This window comes from Dendrobates tinctorius, unplaced genomic scaffold, assembly GCF_039654945.1.
Source record: "Dendrobates tinctorius isolate UK_male_01 unplaced genomic scaffold, ASM3965494v1 ptg000004l, whole genome shotgun sequence".
Taxonomy (NCBI): domain Eukaryota; kingdom Metazoa; phylum Chordata; class Amphibia; order Anura; family Dendrobatidae; genus Dendrobates; species Dendrobates tinctorius.
The window spans coordinates 6,227,922-6,251,554 of record NW_027361672.1 but is presented as its reverse complement, the minus strand read 5'-3'; the positions used below and the strand labels follow the sequence as shown (position 1 = coordinate 6,251,554).

General features: G+C 46.1%; 1 protein-coding gene and 1 long non-coding RNA gene across 2 annotated transcripts in view; one reads left to right on the top strand and one right to left on the bottom strand.

Annotated features, from left to right (window-relative positions):
* Positions 1-12,255: 12,255 nt before the first annotated feature.
* On the bottom strand, positions 12,256-15,831 carry SOX4 (SRY-box transcription factor 4). Its single transcript, XM_073566118.1, has one exon. It carries the CDS (start codon positions 15,470-15,472, stop codon positions 14,315-14,317), a length of 1,158 nt encoding a protein of 385 aa, XP_073422219.1. The 5' UTR covers positions 15,473-15,831; the 3' UTR covers positions 12,256-14,314.
* A 3,317-nt stretch (positions 15,832-19,148) lies between these two features.
* The window catches only part of LOC141080736 (uncharacterized), a 138,966-nt gene continuing 134,481 nt past the window's right edge, over positions 19,149-23,633 (top strand). Inside the window, exon 1 of the long non-coding RNA XR_012229045.1 lies at positions 19,149-19,242. This is a non-coding gene — a long non-coding RNA (uncharacterized lncRNA). The remainder of the gene's footprint in view (positions 19,243-23,633) is intronic.

The following is a 23,633-nucleotide window of genomic DNA, read 5'->3' as shown; positions in this document are numbered from 1 at the left end:
GAAAAAGTTTTGATGTTATCATTCATATTCTCTGAAAAAAGGCCAAGAAAGCAAAAATTCTGTCGGGGTATGTAAACTTTTGAGCACAACTGTACAGCTTTTACAAACTGTAAAATGGTGATGGTGGTTGGTCAGTTTTCCAGCACCTTTTGCAGCTGTCCCATCAGCGTATTCTTCACATTATTGGGAAGATAAATACATTTCTGAATGATAGTTATTTCACTATTTCTTTTATGTGTCCTTATTTCCATGGCTTATTAACACTGCCCTCTTTTTAGGAGCATTCTTGGATGGCTAGTGGACATCACAAAGATAAACCACAGCCATCTGTCACCTATATTTAGTATGTAATTGTATGACCAAGTTTTGGCAAAACTATCTTACCGTATAACTGCCTTTTTTCCCCATACCAATTTGGCACACCTTGTCGCAGTGGGATGGCTTTTACTCTTTTTTGATAAAAATAGTACCCTATGTTATTTACATGTACTATTACCATTTATTTACCTACTACAGAATATATGCTCATTTTGTTTTTATCTTGGGTGTAATCAGAGACAGCTTTACCGCATATTTTCATAAATCTGCCATAATATATCTAACATATGTTGACACCGATAAGGAAATAGCCATCATAGAGATTTTTTTTCTATGTGTAAGTTACCAGTATTCTACAGTGTGTAGTTTGTGTAGTAACCTCCTTAGAGGGAATCTGTCAGCAGATTTTCACACCCAAACTATTTATATGTGCATGTAGCACTTTCAAAGACACCCCCAGCAATACCGTTACATGGTCAGGTTGTTCCTCAGTTAATGCGAATCACCATTTGAGTTCCTATGCAAATTAGGATTTAGATCTGAAGCCTCTGTCACTCCAGCTCTGATCCCTGCAAAGCTAGGGTCGGGGGGCTCGGTCCAGACCTCAGTCAGTTCTTCAGGGGTTTAGTCACGGCAGCAGTGACCCGGTCCGTGGCCCTGGGCGTCCAATCTATTAATGATCGGAAAGTTAGTTGAAATAAAGTCCTAACGCCACCTGTGGTATTCGGCAATAAGGACATAGTCGACGCTGCTTAAGGAGGCCGCTGGGACTGTTAGTGATGCAGCAGAGTTGATACAGCTCTCCACGGGTGGAGCTATGCCCCAGGGCAGTTATGGTGTTAAAGATGTTGGTTTTGGTTGTAGTGCAGGGCAGATGACGCAGTAAATAATCTGAGGACACAGCGTAGTGCGGTCTTCACACTTTTACTCACAGTTCTTCCAGTTACAATCCCCAGCTGGGGTGCTGTGTCCTCTGGGTTGGTGGTCAAGCCAGCTCTCAGGTAGTTTGAGGTCCACTGTACTAGCACCCCCTTTCTAATGTTCCTTTCCTGGCCATCTCTCTGCGCTGGCTCCCACCTCTCCTACCCTGCACCTTCACACAGTGTCCCAAGCCAGCAACCTCGGATCCTGTTGGGCGACGTTCTCTAGGTCACCTTGATCCTATGTGGCTACCTTTTCAGCGAATCTGTATGGAGTTGGCTGTAGTGCACATACAGTCGCTACAGCCTCCGGTTTGCTAGCTGAGTCCTTAGTTTCTTCACTAGTCTGGGGTCTGTCCCCTACTGCGACCTGGTCCCTCCACACAACTATAGTCGGCGTGGATTTGGGCGCCACGGGTGGATTCCTCACTTCCCGTGCCCCTAGGACCCCTTCTTTCTCTCCTTTCCTTCACGCTGCGCTAGTTCAGGGATATGTTCCTCTCTCCTTCAGTCTCCTGCACCAACTCACTTCTCCTCTTCCTGACTCCTCCTTCAACTGACTCCTGTTACCATGATAACTCTGCACTCCCAACTGTCAGCTTTCTCTGCAGCTGTCCTTCCCTTATTTACTTCCTCCACCCACACCCTCTACCTATTTCCTCCCGGGCCTGGAGAGGTCTAGTGCTGGGTCCTAGTGTGTGGGTCCTGGGTAATGCCCCCTCCTTACCCGAGAGCGGGGTACCACACCTCTGGCTGAGGTGCAGTATCTCTGTGGTGACTGGACCCTCAGGGGTGCCACAACTGCCTCCTCCTGCTTTACAGACAGCCTTTGCTGTGTGAATTTAGGCAAAAAACTTGTCCATCAAGCAGGAAGAGGCTGTGCTGAGTGATGAATAGAACTGGAGTGACAGAGTGTGCAGATGTACAAATAGATCATAGGTTGATATCTCCATAATGGAGGAATGGACTGGTCATGTAAAGGTATTATCTTCAAAAGTCCTACACACCGCGGCTTGAGAAAGTGTTCATCCTCTTGTCTTTTTACCTGTTTTGTTACATTACAACCTATGTTAAAATATTTTTGCAATCCAATTTGTGTGTGATGTATCAGCACTAACTAGTCTAAGCTGCTGAAGTGAAGCGAAAAAAATTAAAGGCATAAATTAAATGTATGGGATCAAACAACTAAAAATTGGCATGTACATATGTTTTCCCCTTTTGCTGTGAAGCTCCTAAAAATGTATTGTGCAAGCAATTACCTTCATAAGTCACATGCTTACTGTAAGGAAGTCCACCTGTGTGCAGTCTAAGTGTCACATGGTCTGTCAGTATCTACACACCTTTTCTGGAAGGCCACAGAGGCTGCAACACCAAGAAGCAAGAGGCAACACTAACCAAACAATATCATGAAGACCCAAGTAGATCTCCAAACAAGTCAGGGACAAAGTTGTTTAGAAGTACAAGTCAGGGTTGGGTTATAAAACATATCTCAATCTCAGATGATCCCTCGGACAACTATCAAATCCATTATCATCAAATGGAAAGAACATGTTACCACAACAAACCTGCCAAGAGATGGTTCCCACCAAAACTCTCAGCCCAGTCAAGGAGGGCATTAATCAGTGAGGCAGCACAGAGACCAAATGTAACCCTGAAAGAGCTGCAGAGTTCCCAAGCAGAGACTAGAGTATCTGTCCATACAACTACATTAAGCTATATACTTCATAAACATGGCCTTTATGTAAGAGTGGGCAGAAAAAATACACATAAAAATGATAAGGCTCATTTGAATTTGCCAAAAGGCATGTGGAAGACTCCCCAAATGTATGGAGGAAGGTGTTGTGGTCAGATGAGACCAGAATTGAACTTTTTGGCCACCAATGTAAACGCTATATCTGGCTCCAAATCCATCACAAGAACACCAAACACACAGTGAAACATGGTGGTGTCAGCATCATGCTGTGTGGATATTTTTCGACAGCAGGGACTGTAAAAAGGTCCAAATTGAGGTGAAGTTGGATGGTGCAAAATAAAGGGATATTCTTGAGCAAAACCTGTTTCAATGTATCAGTGATTTGAGACTGGAACGGAGGTTCACCTTCAAACAAGACAATAACCCAAAGCATATTGCTAAAGTAATACTTCAGTGGGGGAAACGTGTAAATGTTTTGGGGTGACCTAGTCAAAGCCCAGACCTTAATCCATTTCAGAATCTGTGCTCAGACTTGAGGATTGCTGTTCATCAGAGTAAACCATCTAACTTGAAGGAGCTGGAGTAGTTTTGCTTTGAGGAATGTGCAAAAATCCCAGTGGCAAGATGTGGAAAGCTCATAGAAACTTATCCAAACTGACTTGCAGTTGTAATTGATGCATAAGGAGGCTCTATAAAGTACTGACTTTTGGGGATGAATAGTTATGCGCCCTGAAGAATTCAGTTATTTTGTCATATTTGTTGTTTGCTTCACAATAAAAAGAAAACCAAAATGTTCACATTTTAGGTATGTTCTTTATATGAACTGATGCAAACCCTCAAAAAAAACAGTGAAATTCCAGGTTGTGAGGTAGCAAAACACGAAGAATGGCATGCGGGGTGAATACATTCGCAAGTCACTGCACACATATGAATAGTTTGGGGCGAATGAAATTCGGCTGATAGATTCTGTTTAAAGATTTTCTCCAATCAAAAAAATAGGAGCTGAACTTCAGTACCATGCAATGACCTCTATACATGGAAAGGAGCTGTGTAGTGCCAGTATCTATACCTGTAGTAGCTCTAGAGCACTATATGTGACAAGTGCTGCTCGCACACTGCAGCTCTCCTCCTCCCCTGGCGGTGTTATGACCCTAAGTGACAAGAGTGAGGAGTTGCCAGCATGATAAAGTGAGACAAGTCTAAACAGATCATGAAGAGCACCCTTCTGACATTTTCTGGGGGCGGTTTCTTTTTTTTTCCCCTAAGACGCTGCCTCCTTATGACTGAGTAATGCCATGCAGGGACTAAAAGTAAACGCCTCCATAGAAGAATCTCTGGTAAAGCTATTTGGTTGAAGGGGAAGTTATTTGATCAACTTCAAAAGCCTAATCTCTGCAATACTATGGAGAAACCAATGTTTAATTCAATTCTCTACCCTTTTTACTTATAAATACAGTTTTAATTAAAAAAAAAATTGAAAGATCCTCTTTGAAGCAGTCAAACATTGTACTAATACAAAAATGTAACTGTACCCAAAAATGACAAAAACAAATTTGCATTGCCTGATTTGTGAAATGTGGTTAGTCCTTACTAGAGATTGGAGGCTGGATTTTTAAATCTCATACGACAGAGGAGTATTGTTAAGATATGTCTGTCTGTGTTCTGTGTACACAGCTATAAACATCCAGGGGATAATATTTACTTCTGCAGACCGCCTGTACAATTTTACTGTCACTTTAGTCGAAGTTTAGGAATATAAGTTGAGTAAATTATTTATTTAAAAGAGAAGACTTTTCTATGGAGTACGGTAACTAGAAAAAAATTCTACTTTTTATTATTTCCCTATTTTTTTGCCTTTACTATAACAACATAGATTAAAAAGAGAAAAGATATTTGGGAAAAACAGAAACTATTGAAAGAACTGATCATGAAATGTTTGTGCTGACTTATCCTCCACGCTTTCAGAAAATCTGTACAGGCCTCTGTTTATAGGAGACACTCCAGTGACATTGGGAATGCTTCTCGTAGCCTTATTACTTTCCGAATTAGATTTCCCAATGCTCTGGCGAGGTGACGCGTGTACAAAGCTGTAGTTGTGGTCGCTTATGTTTTAGATGTATTTAATGACCAATTTTATTTCTTCTGACTGCTGAGATCCAGTTCTGTTTTCTTTCAAAATCAAATCAGATGGAAATATGGAGCATGAAGGCAGCCATAAACATGACCCCAATAACACAGGATCTATGTGCACTAGTGATCAGCGGCACAATCCTATGGAATTTAGAGTGGTAGTTCAATGTTGCAGCAGACATACCGCAATGCACACTAACAGATATTGGAAGAGCAATGTGTATGTCTAGGCCATCCATTTTTATCTTGTTTTGCTCATTCTTATGGTGATTTGTGCCTGGGATGAGCACTGCCAGCTGTTGGCCAGGCATATTTAAGGGTCCCGTTTCACATAGCGATGCACCAGCGATCCCGACAACGATACGACCTGGTAAGGATCGCTGGTGCGTCGCTACATGGTCGCTAGTAAGCTGCCAAACAGGCAGATCTCTTCAACGACGAACCAGCGATCCGGCGATCCGTATAACAACCTCGGCGATCATTGGTACCTTGTCACACAGCAGCTATTCTGACAATTCACCCCTGCGTACCTGAGTTCTGCGTCGCCAACACAGCGATGCATGCTGGCCAGCGGGACGCCAACGATGAAAAAATGGCCCAGAACATTCGAGCACTATCAGCAATATCCAGCAGGAAGGGCCGATCGCCGCTGCGTGTCACATGTAACAAGATCGCTGGCGAGGTCGCTGTTGCGTCACATAATCGGTGATGCTTCAGCAATCTCGCTATGTGAGACGGGGGCTTAAGGCACTGCAATTACCACAGCCTCAATTACATATATGCAAGCTCGGACTGGGCCATAGGGTAACAAGGGAATTCCCAGGTGGGCCTCTCTGCAGATCTGGGCCCCCCAACCCCACTATATGGGCAGTACTTGGAATATTTCACTTGATTCACGCTGTACAAATAAAAAGCTGCATCTCATCATTAACTAACCCAACTACCCACTTTATTATTGTATATTGATATAGGTAAATTTGTGAACAAGGGTAGTGTAATATTTGTATCCAGGTGAAAAGTGCTCCCTCCCAAAGTCAATGTTGCTGGTAGGCCCTTATCACCCCAGTGTGACACTGCATATATCTATGCATCCACTGGGAAAACTTTAAGGCTGTATAGTAAAAATATCAAATCTATATCATGACATAACTACTGGTAAAGAAAACATAGAAAATGTATCTTATATATCCTAATCTAGCCAAAGAAAATGTATGTTGTATACAGCGAGCTAGTCCTTCCTGAAGATAGGTCACATGCCCATTTGGGAGTTCCAGTTCTCTGTTCAATTTTAGGAACATACAAGCAAAACTTATTCTCAAAATGTCTCCGTTTTCTTACCCGTGCAAACAGAACCAGGGGGACAACATAAAATATCAAGGGTCTGTCTGATTTCTGTTTGATGTCAGATTTTAAAATGGAAGGAAAAACACAGACTGCATGAATTTTTCTTCTGTTTAAAAAAAAAAAAAAAAAAAAATGACATCACACAATAAACAGATAGATCCCAAAATAATTAATGGGGCTCATGTGCTTCCGTTTGTATCCGTTAGCAAATTACTCCAGTTTGGAGAATTTCATTTGTATGTTCCAAGAACCGGATAGTATGAAATAGTCATGTGAACAAAGACTGAAAGTTTTCCAAACAACACGAAAAGCATATACAACATTATTTAGAACACTAGCTTTCTACTCAAATAAATTAGAATTAAATTATCAATAGCATACATAGGCTAATACCATATACTGTACATGGTGTATTTTGCCTCCTCGGGAATCCTAGGGATTTCATATAACCATATATATTATTGTACAGATCTGGTATCACGTTAATGGTCCAACAGAATCTGTATTTTATAATAAGTAAGGGTGTGTGCACACGTTGCGGATTCTGCTGCGGTTCCGCAGCAGATTTGGCCCTGCGGGTCCGCAGAAGTTTTTGCTGCGGTGTACAGTACCATGATTCCCTATGGGAATAAAAAGCCGCAGTGTAGACGGTGCGGATTTTTCCGTGCGGTTTTCCTGCGGTTTTGAAACCGCAGAAAGAATTCACATGTAAATTCTTTCTGCGGAATCCGCAGCGGTTTGCCATCTCCTCCATTGTGGAGATGAAAAACCACAGGGCAAAACCGCAGAGCAATCCGCAGGTCTTTTGACCTGCAGATTTACCTGCGGATTTTACAAAATCTGCGCAGCCAAATCCGCACCCCAATCCGCAGCGTGTGCACATACCCTAAATCTACACCAAATAGCATATAACTTCAACTCTGTTAAAAAATAACAAGTCCCACTAGTCTCTGCAAAAGAAATATGAAAACACCTACACAATAATATGTATATAATTATATATAATTTGGACCTAATAATAATAAAATTCCTACCATGTTTAGTAACCTTGGGTGAAGGTTTCGCGGAAAAGCTATGTACAATGCAAATGTTATACGTGCACAGGCGTGCAAAGACAACTCATCGGTCAGGTTTCACTCACTATTACTGGGCTTATAATGAAGTAAATAATATATCTCTGCCATGATATCTGCAGATGTGTGACTGTCATGAGCTCAGCTCTGAGCACTCTGCACAGCTCAGGACAATGCAGCTTCCCCTTTAATTAGATTCCAAGCTCGGTGCGGAGGAGTACCAGCTCCCCATCTCTGTACTCATTAGGGGCAGTAGGCTTTCAAGGCAAGAAGCTCCTCTGTCGGATGGGACCACGTGTGGCTCCTCGCTATTATTTACAGACCCTAACATAACATAACCAGCTACTATATTTCGGCTATCTCTTACAATTGTAGGTAGTAGGTATACTGGGGGTCTATGAATTTCCTCATTATCTTGTCTGGTTTATCAATTGGGCTGTGAAGAAGCTGAATCACATTCCCGTGTTCCTCGGTAAAACCACAGGGTGTCCACATATACTGTACATAAGGCTGGCTGTATGTAAGAACTGCGTTGGTTCTTTTTTCTATGCACGACTTCTTGACTCTTGTGGGGCAATTTCCGTTTTACTCACAAACCCGTATTTTAACAGAAAACCTTTACAACATTATCAGTACCCTAATGATGACTTTGTCTTCTATATTTTTCTATTTATAGGATATGACCTAAGAGGAAGGGGAAATGCGGGAGCGCTATCTAAGCGTAGTATTAAGCTGTGTGCCCACGTTGCGTCTTTTATGGGTTTCCGCCGTGTTTTTTCCACAGCGGAAACGCTTAAAAACCGCTAAGAAAACGCATGCCCATGCAATTTTATGGGATTCCGCAGTTGCTGTGCCCATGCTGCAGATTTTTCCGCTGTTGAATCGCATAGCGGTAAAATCCGCAGCATGTTCATTATTTCTGCGGAATCACGACAATTCCGCCGCCATAGGATGGCATTGAAACGCTCACTTTACGCATGTGGCTATGTCCACCATGCGTAAAGTGAGCGCTTCATGTACGGATGGTACCCAGGGTCTGGAGTAGAGGAGACACTCCTCCATGCCCTGGGTACCATACTCCTATAAAAAATAGAATTAAAATAAAAAAGAGGGTCATACTTACCCCCTGATGGTCCCCAGAGTCCTCCCGCCTCTCAGCCACGGTGCCAGCATCTTCCTTTCCCAGGGATGCATTGCACGAATCACCTCTGTTGACGTAGCGGTCTCGCACCGTGCCACTCCATTCATTGGGTGTAAGATCAAATAATTTTGACCCATCCACTGGATAGGCGATAATTCCTGGAGACTGGATTACTCCTTTAATTTCATATTACTTCATCAAGAGTGGTTAGGTTGAATACTCAATGTATCTGACCTGTATTCCTACCTGGATAGCCTGGGTTCTACCCACAATAATACCAGCAGCAAATGGTAAAACATTTAGGAGCAATTATGGTATTAACAGAAAATAACCTTCAGCATGTTTAATAAGAAATCTACAGTGTGGTTTTTGGTTGTGAAAACCACGGCAGTGTCACCGAAGGCCGTAAGAAATCCATCCCAAGTGCAGTGTCTGATTGAAATGTCTTTACAGTGATAAAAAGTAACATTCCCCATTAAATGCAGATTGGCAGCTATGAACGCTGACATTTATAGACCGGGTTATGATGTCCAGCTAAGATCAAATTGCCCACTGTTCAGAATTTCACATTCTGCTTGGGAAAATGTGAATGTTGGTTCAGGATACTTTCTATATGTCTAATACTCAGCATTAGCTGCCACATATTTAGCTTATAGCTTCAGATTCTACCTAGAAGGCCTAGGAGTCCCCGTTGTTACTTCCCGTTTATTCCGCCTTCTTCTTCATGTGATCTTTCTTTTATCACCGCAGAAGGACTACAGCTGGTGGTGCGGCTGGAAGCATTTATGGCACCTTCTGACCTCTCGTCTATTAATCTCTTTGTGGTCCTCGCTTTCTTTGGGTTCATTAGAATCAAAGTAATCTTCAGTTTTTTCCTTTACCATCACAACGGTATAACTAGATGTGTAATTAAAGGCCACATATTCTCTTAGAACTCTAAATGCTTCACTAATACAAGGTATGTAGTCATAAAATGCTCAGTTACATGGTAATAAAGAAATGTGTTTCCTTCTTGTGTATCTCCCGCTAATGTATACACGTAACATGGTACATGAGCATATTTTAGTACACTAATACTTACAAATATACATTCAGACCAGGAAAATAGGGCAAAAGATATAAAAATCTGGTACTCACAAATATTATATACGTTTTACAACTCCTGGGCTATGGTGCAGATTTTTAAGCCAAAATCAGGAGTGGATGCAGAAAAAAAATGCTAATTCTGATTTCAGCCGCTAATGATGAATTTTCCCACTGCAGATTTGTTGCAAACATTTTCTAAGGCTATGGCCACACTATCAGTATTTGTTCAGTATTGTTTCTCAGCATTTGTAAACCAAAACCAGGTGAGGAACAATCAGAGGACAAGGTATAATAGAAACACGTCACCACATCTGCATGTTTGACCCACTCCGGGTTTGGGCTTACAAATACTGATAGTGGGGCCGTAACCAGACTGAAAATCAGTGTTACTCATCTAAATGAAGCAGTTTGGGCATGGGCATGGATGTCTGCAAGCATTCAGAATAACAGGACAGATGTAAAAGTGCCTGCAACATAGCTGCCATAGAGTGAGGTAACTAGCAGAGGCAGGGCCCAGGATCTTTCATAATCCCCCCCCCCGACCCACTGTCCCTTCCATCACTACCGGGTTCCCTGGACTTCCCCCCACTCTTGTAACATATACACACACACAGAAGGATGCAGCGTGGGAAGGTCTGGGGGTGACGAGTGGGGAGTGTCACAGAGGGCACAATGCAGGATTGCCCTGACGTGATAAGCGAGAGGGTGTCACAGTGGGTGACACTGCACGAGTACCCAGCAGTGATTAGCATTTTTTTGCCCCTGCAATTGTTGGCTTCATGGCAGCCTCTAGACCTATAGATCAGCCCCTGCTGTCGCATGTAGACATGCCCTAACGCTACATGCATCTAGATAGTGTGCTGTGTGCCCAACAAGACTGCACACTGACCAATGGAGACGATTTTCAACTGTGTGGGGGGGGGGGGGAAGTAAATTGCACTAGTCTCCTCCATTTTAACTAAATACCACTATTTGTAATTGCCGATATCCCTTGCGTCTGTCTGCGATGTGGAAGAACACATGGAGCTGTAGCTTCCGGACGTGACCGGTCCAAGAAACTGGGCCTAAGGCCACGTTCAGTATTTGGTCAGTATTTTCCATCAGTATTTGTAAGCCAAAACCAGGAGTGGGTGATAAACCCAGAAGTGGTGACGGGTTTCTATTCTACTTTTCCTCTGATTGTTCCTCACCTGGTTTTGGCTTACAAATACTGAGGTAAAATACTGACCAAATACTAATAATGTCAACGTGGCCTTAAAGTGGTTGTCTCATCAGGACAAGACCTTCTCTAAACAGTAGCCCAGAAACTGTATGATTAGCATATCAGGGAAAGTTTCATCTAGCATTCTTTGTAGCAACTGCTGCACAGAAAATGCTGTATCACACGGTACCAGAATGTGAGTCCCACTTACTAAGCCATTATCTTCTTGGGCTTACAGAACAGTAGGACATCCATATTCACTAATAAGGCATTCTATGTGGTTGCGGTTTGGATAACAGGCTTTTCCAAGACTAGTGGTATTCTCGTTTATTTCTCCTGTTAGCAGCCAGGTGATATAACGGGGTGACTATGAAGAATCTGATATACCCTTGCCAGTCATGTTCTTGATTTGGGTCACACCGTTTGCCAATGTGAATGATTTAACAGTGAAACTATTTTGCAGCATTTTTTATTAGATCAACCTCCAAACAGGGGGCAGAGAGGAATTCTGGGAAATCAAGACATGACGCTCGTGTGTGTGTCTCAAACACAGCTTACACAGACGCAGTGCACAAACCTGGGCTGGGAGGACTTCTAGGAAAATGAAGAGCACTGAATTTCAGCTGTAGACACCAAGGTCAGATCTGGAAGACAATCAGTTTCTTCAGCTTTAGAGCAAAAAGCCGGATGGTGTATTCCTTGTAAGGCACGCCACATGTTCACACATAGGGATACAATGTCACTTAGCCTTACCTTCCAAACCTACATCCAAACACCTTGCTTGGCACTTGTCTGTAGTCCAAGATGTCATACACCGGAGCGGCAGGACCTTACAGTACCATCAATCCGGATTTTACACTTATACTATCTCTCCATCAAACCCTTAATGAACGGTAATGATAGCTCTGAATTGGCTCTATGGGGTGCTAAATCCCATCAAAAAGACAAAACAATAATAATCTGTTAATATAAATAATTTCCTTTCCTGACTTTTTTTCAATTATGTTTTTCTCCGATAATTTGTTTTACCCTACACTCTAATTTTCCAGGAGAAACAAAGAGGTTATCAGTCTGCGTACAGGATTCCTCGAAATTTCCTAGACAGAACAAGCTGTGACACTTACTCATTACTTGAAAGAATGGCCTGCCAAGATTTTATTTCCCTACTTGCGCTGTACGTGTTCAGAATAGAAGTCGTGGTGTTACATTTTGGATTTTTTTTTTTTCCTCCCAAGCGCCGCGACCAATGCAGTTGAATTTCAGTCCCTGGCGCCTCCCCTGCAACAGTCCCAGCTCTGGGAAGACTGAGCATCCTCCACATAGGAACACACAATAAAAGGCAAAACCAATCAGATTTAAGGGTTCAGTTCCAGCTGATTTTATTTCCTTTAAAAAAAAAGTTATTTACAGAAGAATATCAACAATCTGACAGGCAGTGAAATAACCATGGTTAGCTGGCATCAAGGTATGCCCCAAATCTTTGTATTGTGGACTGATGGTTAGACAAAAGTATTTTACACGGCATATTGCACAGGATGAATTACAAAAAAAAAAAAAAAAAATGTAAAAAAAAAAAAAATCAGGTTAAAAACAGAGCTGCCTGCTCCGGCAGAAGTCCTAGTGCCTGTCATGTAATACATACATAAAACACACAATCTTTTTTTTTTTTGTCATTTTTTTTGCTTATTATAATAGACTTAAAGTACAAAGATGTTTTCACTTTCTTGGTTTTTTTTTTGTTTTTTTTATATCTTAAAACACAATAGCTAGAAACCTGAATACATATGCTATCATCATGCCCAAAGGAGACTAAAACAATCATAGTTTAGCGACAAGTAGAAAGGATTAAATAGTCAAATACGAGAATGAAAATGCAGTACATAGTGTCGCGAACTCAAATCGGCATTTAGATAGGTCCAGTGGTTTAAACGGCACGGTTTTGTTTTTTTATTTTTTTTGTATTATAAAAAAAGTGCAAATATGTGGTCTAGAAGTTAAAGCTACAGGATCCCTTTTTTTTTTTTTTTGCTTAGAATGTGCACTGGTTGCTTTAAAGCATTGACTACAGACTTGGCTCGCCTCTTTAAAGGGTAAAAAAATAATAAAAAAAAAAAACCCCTCTGGTAATAATAGACGTTCTAAGAAAAAAAAAAAAAAAAAAAAAAAACAAGCGTGTGGCTCAATGTTCTACCCCTGCGTTTACCTACTGGAAACAGGCAACTAACATTATCCCTCTCCTCCTTGAAGCGTTAACAGTGCCAAAACCCAACGTGCTGCCAACTATTCCGCAGAGGAGATGATGGCGGCACAGTAAGAAAAAAAGAAACCCCTCTGAAGTGGAGTTAGAAAGAGCTATATAAATACTACACAAGACTATTCATACAAAGAGTCCTTTTGTTTTTTAAGTTTTCAACCGATCTACAGTGTATGAGGAATATTCCGGAGGTGTGACCGAGTGCACGCGGCTGGAAGGGATGCTGTGACTTTAAGAAGCCTGCAGACTGGTGTGTAAACATGGAGTACAAGGCTGGTGGGATTTGCTTATTATTACTGTTTGGTGGAGATCTCCGCCAGCCTCCCTGTTTGTAGTATCGACAGGTCATTCAAAACTGCAATCGAAACCGGTGAAAACACCCCCTTTATAGATTTTTTACAAAAATACACTGAGAAAATAATCAAACGTTTGTTTTGTTTGTTTTTTTCATCTTTTCTTTGTTTGTTTTTTTATGTTTTCTTTTAAAAGTGTCAAAAGTCTACATTTAAATATAAAAAATTAAAAGTTAAAACTCTAGCCCTTCAGTGAAGGAGACATAAAAAAATGGTGTGGAGAAGGGGAAAAAAAAAAAAAAAGGAAACATAAAAAAGGAGAAGTTTGGCCAGTATAAATAGGTCCACGTAGAAAATGGGAGCTGAAGTACATATCCAAGAAAGGGGGCAACAAGATGGGCCACCGATGGGAGAGGGGACCCAAGAACACACACATACTCTGAGGAGAAGACATTTGGTCCTGAATCATTAGAGAAGTCCAGCACAGATTTGAGTTGCGTTTGAATCCTTAAGAAAGAGTTAATGAGAAAAAAGCTGGTGATTTTCTGAGGAATCAAACAGAGCGCCACCTATCGGCTGTAATTATCCTAACACTAAAACTGCTCAACAGTCTTACAGAAACCGGAAAGATAGACAGGAGAACATGCTATAGTATTACCCCACCAGTGACACCGCCACGATCCGACACACACAGAGCCCCCCAGTACCACAGAAATATGTAACAACGCCGCTCCTGCGTGTCAGTGTCCAGCTCTCGCCATGGATGGGTGGGAGGCCGCTCCTTGCGCTCCTGCCAGTCCTCCTCCGCCGGGCTCGCAGCTGCCCCCTAAGTGCCATGTTCCCGCCAGGCTGCACGCCCGCTCAGTAGGTGAACACCAGGTTGGAGATGCTGGACTCCAGCCAGTCCCCGGAGATCATCTCGCTCACCTCCGGCGTGCAGTAGTCCGGGAACTCGAAGTGCGAGCCGGAGCCCGCCTCAAAGTTAAAGTCCAGGTCTCTGTCCAGGGCGGCGGCGCTGAAGCTGCCCAGGGACATGCTCTCGAAGCCCGGGCTGGGGTTCAGCTCCAGCAGCTCGTCCTCCAGCTCCTCGTCCGAGGAGGAAGAAGAAGAGGAGGAGGAGGATGCGGAGGAGGGGGAGGACGCCGCCGAGGAGGAGGAGGAGTGCGAGGAGGACGGGGCCGGCGAGGACGGGGCCGGGGAGGACGCCCTCGGGTAGCCGTCGTGCTCGGATGGGGAGTCCGGGGAGTTGTGCATGGAGCCGGCCCCGTCATCGTACAGGCTGAGCGGGTCACTGGCCTCGCCGGAGCTGCAGCTGAGCGTGGGGCTGGCGGGCACGGCCATGGGGGACGAGCCGGGGGCGCCGAAGATGTAGAGCCGGTGCTTGGGCTTCTTGCTGTCCGGGGCGGCGGGCCGGCTGCCGGCGCTCCGGGACTTGTACAGGGAGTGGTGGTCCAGGATGCCGCCCAGGAGCAGCTTGGAGTGCGGCTTGCTGCTCAGCTTGGCGCCGCTGCTGCTCTTCTTCACCGGGGGCTTGGAGGAGCCGCAGCTGCCCGGGGTCCCGCTCCCCGCGCCGGGGCTGCCGCAGCTCTTCTCGCCGGGCTTGGACGCCCCGGACTTGACCTTCTTTCGGGGCCGGTACTTGTAGTCCGGGTAGTCGGCCATGTGCTTGAGCCGCAGCCGCTCGGCCTCCCGGATGAAGGGGATCTTGTCGCTGTCCTTCAGCTCCTTCCAGCGCTTGCCCAGGCGCTTGGAGATCTCGGCGTTGTGCATGTCCGGGGACTGCTCCATGATCTTCCTGCGCTCGATCTGCGACCACACCATGAAGGCGTTCATCGGTCTCTTGATGTGGCCGCTGGGGGTCTTGCACCAGCTCGGGTCGTCAGCTTTGCCCCCGGTGGAGGCGGTGGAGCCCGGGGTGGGAGAAGATGCCATATCCAGCTCGATGCCCTCCCCGGACTCCGTGCTCTCTCCTGCCAGCAGTGCCTCCGTGTTCTCCGCGCTGCTGCTCTGCTGCACCATGGCGACGAGGGGAGCGTCCCGGCTGCTGTGTCCCGGCACACTGATCCAGGCGCTGGAGCATCCAACACACTGAGGAGGCGGCTCCCGATCACTGGCAGCCCCGGCAGCCGCTGGCAGGCATCGCTCTGGCTTTAGGACTTGTGATCAGTGGACTTAGTTGTGATTAGTTTGTACGGCTCCAGTCCAGCAGTGGCGAGAATCCCAGGCAGGCAGGAGAGGTGTGTGCCCTGAGTGTGAGGAGAGCGGGGGCTACACACACTGGCGCTCAGGAGACATGGACTATGGCACAGAGCAGCCGCTCTCCATACAGCTCACACAGCTCGGCTCTATCAAGCTCCGCGTCCCTTTATCCCTTCACCGGGCTCTCTGCAGCCAATCGCGGGCTGTTTCTAACGTTTCCTCGTGCCAAACCCCGCCCCCTCACCGCCCATTGGCTGGGAACGCGATGCAATAATAATCACCGCGTGCAATGAGAAGCTCCAGAGCTGACCTCATTCCGATTCACACTGCAAAGTTTCCTGCGAAGCCGGGGAGACAGCCCCGCGTCTGGCCGGCCGCACTGCATGCATGTGGGTGCACACCTCCACTGCTGTGTCTGTACACACGGAGATACACATGGACATGACATCACTGGCTAAATATAGTGCACAGGAGCACTACCTGTGTAGCCACACTGTGCCTGTGTCACACCGTGTTATTCTGCCACTGGGTGCGTATACATACACACGGCACAGGTCACCAGTGCCAGACTAGCCCTCTGTACATCTGGACTGCACGCATCCCTGCACGGCTGTGCGTGTCGTATAGCAGTGCACAGCTGTGCGTGTCGTATACATACGCGTGCACATATGCGTGGCGTGCAGTGCACGGCTGTGCGTGTCGTATATATATGCGTGGCGTGCAGTGCACAGCTGTGCGTGTCGTATACATATGCGTGGCGTGCAGTGCACGGCTGTGCGTGTCGTGTATATATATGCGTGGCGTGCAGTGCACGGCTGTGCGTGTCGTATACATATGCGTGGCGTGCAGTGCACGGCTGTGCGTGTCGTATACATATGCGCGACGTGCAGCGCACAGCTGTGCGTGTCGTGTATATATATGCGTGGCGTGCAGTGTATATATGCGTGGCGTGCAGTGCACGGCTGTGCGTGTCGTATACATATGCGTGACGTGCAGTGCACAGCTGTGCGTGTCGTGTATATATATGCGTGGCGTGCAGTGTATATATGCGTGGCGTGCAGTGCACGGCTGTGCGTGTCGTATACATATGCGTGGCGTGCAGGGCACGGCTGTGCGTGTCGCATACATATGCGTGGCGTGCAGTGCACGGCTGTGCGTGTCATATACATATGCGTGGCGTGCAGTGCACGGCTGTGCGTGTCGTACCTGAATATTTTTATAGACTCAATGCTTTCTATGTTGTGTATTGTACAGTGCAGATGTAGGGGTGTGAGCATGTGTGTACATGTAATGGCAGGTGCATGTGTGTGTACATGTAGGGGCGGACGCATGTGTGTGCACATGTAGGGGTGAGCGCATGTATGTGTACATGTAAGGGTGTGCGCATGTGTGTGTGCATGTATGTTTACATGTAGGGATGTGCGCATGTATGTGCGCATGTATGTTTACATGTATGGGTGGGCGCATGTATGTGTACATGTAGGGATGTGCGCATGTATGTGTACATGTAGGGATGTGCGCATGTATGTGTACATGTAGGGATGTGCGCATGTATGTGTACATGTAGGGATGTGCGCATGTGTGTACATGTAGGGATGTGCGCATGTATGTGTACATGTAGGGGTGGGCACATGTATGTGTACATGTATGGGTGGGCGCATGTATGTGTACATGTAGGGATGTGCGCATGTATGTGTACATGTAGGGATGTGCGCATGTATGTGTACATGTAGGGATGTGCGCATGTATGTGTACATGTATGGGTGGGCACATGTGTGTGTACATGTGTGTATGTGTAGGAGTGTGCGCATGTGTGTACATGTAGGGATGTGCGCATGTATGTTTACATGTATGGGTGGACGCATGTATGTGTACATGTAGGGGTGGGCGCACGTATGTGTACATGTAGGGGTGGGCACATGTATGTGTACATGTAGGGGTGGGCACATGTGTGTATATACACACTAGGCATGCTGTACATTTTCATGTCTGCCACAGTTTTTTCATAACCTACACACCCCCACTGTCTGTCAGACCACAGTATCCATGGTATTATCACCCTTTGAGTGTCTGCACACCAACACCACTCTACATACATAGCCATACACTGCCTGTATATACTACCGGTATATACACTGCACCACATTACCCTTCTATAGATTTACACACATGTACAGGTGTATCTCCAGTACACACATATTGTACACACACTTTGCCTTCTGACCTCTGTGGTAATAACAGGTATTGATACTTGTCCCCTTGGGTCCCTGCCCTGTGGTAATCCTTATCCCCAGAGTTAAACCTTGTCCCACTGCGCTCCTGCCCTGTGGTAATCCTTGTCCCCCTGGGTTCCTGCCCTGAGGTAATCTATGTGCTTCTGCCCTGTGGTAATCCTTGCCCCCACCCTGAGGTAATCCTTGCCCCTCTGGGTCCCCGCCCTGAGGTAATCCTTGCCCCTCTGGGTCCCCGCCCTGAGGTAATCCTTGCCACTCTGGGTCCCTGCCCTGAGGTAATCCTTGCCCCCACCCTGAGGTAATCCTTGCCCCTCTGGGTCCCCGCCCTGAGGTAATCCTTGCCCCTCTGGGTCCCCGCCCTGAGGTAATCCTTGCCCCTCTGGGTCCCCGCCCTGAGGTAATCCTTGCCCCTCTGGGTCCCCGCCCTGAGGTAATCCTTGCCACTCTGGGTCCCCGCCCTGAGGTAATCCTTGCCACTCTGGGTCCCCGCCCTGAGGTAATCCTTGCCACTCTGGGTCCCCGCCCTGAGGTAATCCTTGCCCCTCTGGGTCCCCGCCCTGAGGTAATCCTTGCCCCTCTGGGTCCCCGCCCTGAGGTAATCCTTGCCCCTCTGGGTCCCCGCCCTGAGGTAATCCTTGCCCCTCTGGGTCCCCGCCCTGAGGTAATCCTTGCCACTCTGGGTCCCCGCCCTGAGGTAATCCTTGCCCCTCTGGGTCCCCGCCCTGAGGTAATCCTTGCCCCTCTCGGTCCCTGCCCTGAGGTAATCCTTGCCCCTCTCGGTCCCTGCCCTGAGGTAATCCTTGCCCCTCTCGGTCCCTGCCCTGAGGTAATCCTTGCCCCTATGCCCTCGCACCTCACATAGCCGTACAGGTGTCAGGCTGAGGCTATCACAACGTAATGATGCTGAGGAGAGCAGCCCGGGCAGCAGACAAGCCTGTGCCATGCAGTCACGCCCCCTCTACATTGAGCCTTCCGCACGGCCCTCAGCATGTGAGCACCTTATTCGGCAGTGACACGGTTACTTGTACGGGGCTCCATTATAGCCTGGCAGCGGGCACGGCCAGCACACGTGCTGTGCGAGTGAGGCGCCCCCAGGCCAGCTAGTGTGATGAGGGGGCAGGAAGGAGGCGGCAAGGAGCGACAGCAGCACGGGGAGAGCGCAAGCGCACGAGGTGACATGGGCGGCGCTTGTGTCGTCTCGTGTAGCAGGCTGCGGGCGGGGCGGACAGGCCGGCCTTGTTTACACACTAAGGCCACGCCCCCTCCAGGAGCGGGGGGGTGTGCGCCGTCTGGCTGGCTGGCTGTCTGCGGCGGGGGATGGGAGGAGAGGCTGCTGCTGAACCCGAGGCGGCTGAGGTCAGCGCACTGATTGCACGGGCTCCTTGTCACTATTATTCAGGGCACGCTGCTCGCTGTCTGGGAGGAGGGCTGACTCCACATTAACCCCTGCCGTGCCGCACCGCGCTCTGCCTGTCACAGCCCCAAATGTTTCCTGGGGGAGCAGCTACAGAGCCTGGCAACACCCGCCCAGCGTCTGCTCGGAGACAGCCCGATGATTTGCTGCGCCTGTATCCAGGTGCGGGGCCGGGACAGTGTCACCGGGCCGGCGCTCCACGTCCTCACCGCTCGTCCCGCGCTGTCCTGGTCGGGGTGAGGGTTCAGCCGAGGTTTCTGCACGGTGTCAGGCTGCCAGCAGAGGACGCTGGGGGGCAGCGCTGAGCCTCCTATACACCGGATGGGCCAGGCAGTGGCAGGCGTGTGCCCCCTGCCAGCCGGGACAGGCGCGCTCATGGTGGGCTTCCTGACAGCCTTTCTGATCGCACTAGATGGATTTACTTATGGACTCACACACCAGTATTCATGGGGGTTGTCTTATGGAATCATTTTGGAGGGGCCACAGCCTGATGGGCCCCCATATTTTATCTCCTCCATCCTGGTGTATATATATATGTGCCTTTATCCTGGGCCCCATGCTGGTATATGTCCCTCAGGCCACGTTCACAAACAGTATGTGTTCAGTATTTCACATCAGTATGTGTAAGCCAAAACCAGGAGAGGGACAATCAGAGGAAAAGTAGAATAGAAACACGTCCCCACTTCTGGTTTTGGCTTACACATACTGATGTGAAATACCATCACCAAATTCTGAGTGTGTGATCATGGCCTCATTCTGGTGTATATCCCCCATTACGCTGCTGTTCTTCAATGTATATATATAAAAAAAAACATACCAGGTGCATACATTGACGTCATGAGGCCATAATACCAGCAGTATAATGCACACCTCATAGTCCTCCAAATCATATAACACATCCCTATAGTCATTCATATGGAATAATGCAACCCCCCATAGTCCTCCATATAGCATAATGCAACCCCTATGATCCTCCGTAAAGTGTAACCCATCCCATATTTCTCCATATAGTATTATATATCCCATAGTCCTGTTTAGTAAAATGCATCCCCATAGGCATTTGTATAGAATAAACCATTTTATAGTCCTCCATATAGTATAAAGCTTCCCATAGTCCTCTATATGGTGTAAAGCATCCCATAGTCCTCTATATAGTATAATGCAGCCCATAGTCCTCCATATACTGTAAAATACACCCCAGTCTAGTGCTCTTTAATGTATATATACAAAAAAAATATACTCTATACCAGGGTTCCCCAACTCCAGTCTGCAAGGCCCACCAACATCTTGTTTTCAGGATTTCATTTGTATTGCACAGTATAATGCACCGCTCATTGTCCTTCATATAGTATGACGTACCCCCAAAGTCCTCCATACAGTAAAACGCATCCCCATCATAGTCCTTCATATAGAATGCACCCACTATAGTCCTCCATATAGTATAACGTACCCCCATAGTTCTCCATACCATAATCCTCCATATAGTATGATGCACCCCATAGTCCTCCATTTAGTATGATGCACCCCATAGTCCTCCATTTAGTATGATGCACCCTGTAGTCCTCCATAGTATAATTCTCCCCATAGTCCTCCATATAGTATAATGCATCCCATAATCCTCCATATAGTATAATACACCCCATACTGCCCATATAGTATAGTGCATCCCATCAAATTGTCCTTCATATAGTATAACACGCCCCCATAGTCCTCCATACAGTAAAGCACATCCCCATAGTCCTTCATATAGAATAATGCACCCCCATAATCCTCCATAGGCCAAGGTCAGACTTGCGAGAAACTCGCACGTCAATATCTGGCACTGCCGCCAGCACTCAGATCGGAGCGTTCAGCTGCAAGTATTTCTGTGCAGCTGAGAGCTCCTGTCCGAGTGCAAGCAGCAGTGCCAGGTATTGACGTGCGAGACTCGTGTGAGTTTCTCACAAGCCTGACTTCGGCCATATAGTATAATACACCACATAGTCTCCATATAGTATAATGCATCCCATAGTTTTTCATATAGTACAGCTCTGGCAAAAATTAAGAGACCACCACATCAAAACCCTGTCATGGGCAGCCCATTCTCCAGACCTGAACTTCATTGAAAACCTCTGGAATGTAATCACGAGGATGATGGAGAGTCACAAGCCATCAAACAAAGAACTTAAATTTTTGCGCCAGAAGCAGTGTGAAAGACTGGTGGCAAGCATGCCAAGTCGCATGAAAGCTGTTTGTAAAAATCATGGTTATTCCACAAAATATTGATTTCGGAACTCTTCCCGAGTTAAAACATTAGTATTGTTGTTTCTAAATGATTATGACCTCGGTTTTTTTGCATTATTTGAGGTCTGAAACCACAGGGGGGTTTTTTTTTTTTTGTTTATTTTGACCATTTCTCCTTTTCAGAAAAAAAAAAAAATTATTGCTTGGAAATTCAGAGACATGTTGTCAGAAGTTTATAGACTGAGGCTACGTTCACACGTAGCGAAACTCTTGCGGAAGTTACCGCGAGAATTCCGGAATTCCATTCCACGGGAAAATCGCATTTTAAGGCTGTGTTCACACACAGCGTTTTTTTGCGTTTTTTCCCGCGGATTTGCCAAAAAATCAGCGGGAAAACCGCAAAAAAAGAAGCTTCCCATTCATTTCTATGCATTTTGCACTTTTTGTACACATTGATGCGTTTTTTACCGCGAGAAAAACGCATCGCGGTAAAAACCGCAGCTCATTAATTTTGCGGTTTTTTTCCGCGTTTCTGATTAGTTCAATGCGTTTGGAAAACGTGCAAAAAAAGTGGCAAAAACGCGCAAAAAAAGCGGCAAAAACGCGCAGAAAAAACCGCGTGGTTTCTGGGAAGGGAGTCCTGTTTTCAAGCAGAAATTTTCTGCTACGTGTGCACTTAGCCTTAATTCCTGCGGAAAAACTAGCGATTAGCAAGCGTAATTAGCTTGCAGAATGCTAGCGTTTTCCAAGCGATCTGGAGCATTGCTTGGAGAACTGATTTACAGGTTGGTCACACTCGTCAAACAGTGTTTGACAAGTGTGACCAACTTTTTACTACTGATGCTGCCTATGCAGCATCAGTAGTAAAAAAATAAAATGTAAAAAATAATAAAAAAAATAAATACATTGTGCTCACCTTCCGGCGTCCGGCGCAGCCTTCCCGCCTTTCTCCACGCTCCCGGTTCCAGTAATCCTTTGTGCGAATAACCGCGAGATCGCTACGTCATCGCGGTCATTCTCGCAAAGGATTACTGGAAACAGGAGTGTGGAGAGAGGCGGGAAGGCTGCACGGGATGCCTGAAGGTGAGAATAACAATATTTTTTATATTGATTCTATTTTTTACAGGGATATAGTACCCAGGCCCTGGAGGAGAGTTTCTCTCCTCCACCCCCCTGGGTATCATCAGCAAATTTTCTGCTTACTTTTCGCATGGTGTGCACAGCCACATGTGGAAAGTAAGCAGAACAATGCATTCCTATGTAGGCGGAATCGCCGCGATTCCGCTAAATTAATGAGCATGCTGCGGTTTTTTTTACCACGAAGCCATCACGCCGCGGAAAAAACCACAGCATTAGCACAGTATTGTGGCATCCCATAGGATTGCATGGGATGCTTATTTTTCGCGGCAAAATCGCGCGTTTAAAACCGCGATGTGTGAGCAATTTACGTTTTACTCAAACATATATCTATAAAAAGAAAAATCAGGTAAACTGAACTTGTGGAAGTAGTCTCTTAATTTTTGCCAGAGCTGTATAATACACTCCATAGTCCTCCATATAGCAAAATACAACCTATAGTCCTCCATATAATATAATGCACCCTCCATATATAATGCACAGCCCATAGTCCTCCATATATTATAATGCAGAGCAGATAGTCCTTCATATAATGCACCCTCCTCCACAGTACTCCTTATATATGCACCTTCATATATAATGCACAGCTCATAATCTTCCATGTTAATATAATACACAGCCCATATCCTTCATATAATATAATGCACAGCTCACAGTCCTTCATATAGTATAAAGCACAGCCCATAGTCCTTCATATTAGCATACTGCAACCCATAGTTTTAATGCACTCACCATAACCCTCCATATAGTATAATACACAGCCCATATCCTTCATATTGCATAATGCACAGCCCATAGTCATCCATGTAGTAGCATGGTCACAGTGTAGATTTAAAAAAAAAAAAAAAAAAAAATCGCCCCCTATCGTTTTCTGAAGCCAGCAGCTGTGCAAGCAATGGGAGAGTATGACGTCACTGCTATGCACACCCAGTCACTTGCACACCAACTTCAGCTGTTGGCCTGATTGTCTGGC

Bases quoted from the DNA above. Each gene is read 5' to 3' on its own strand.
- SOX4 (XM_073566118.1), bottom strand. From the start codon at position 15,472: ATGGTGCAGCAGAGCAGCAGCGCGGAGAACACGGAGGCACTGCTGGCA.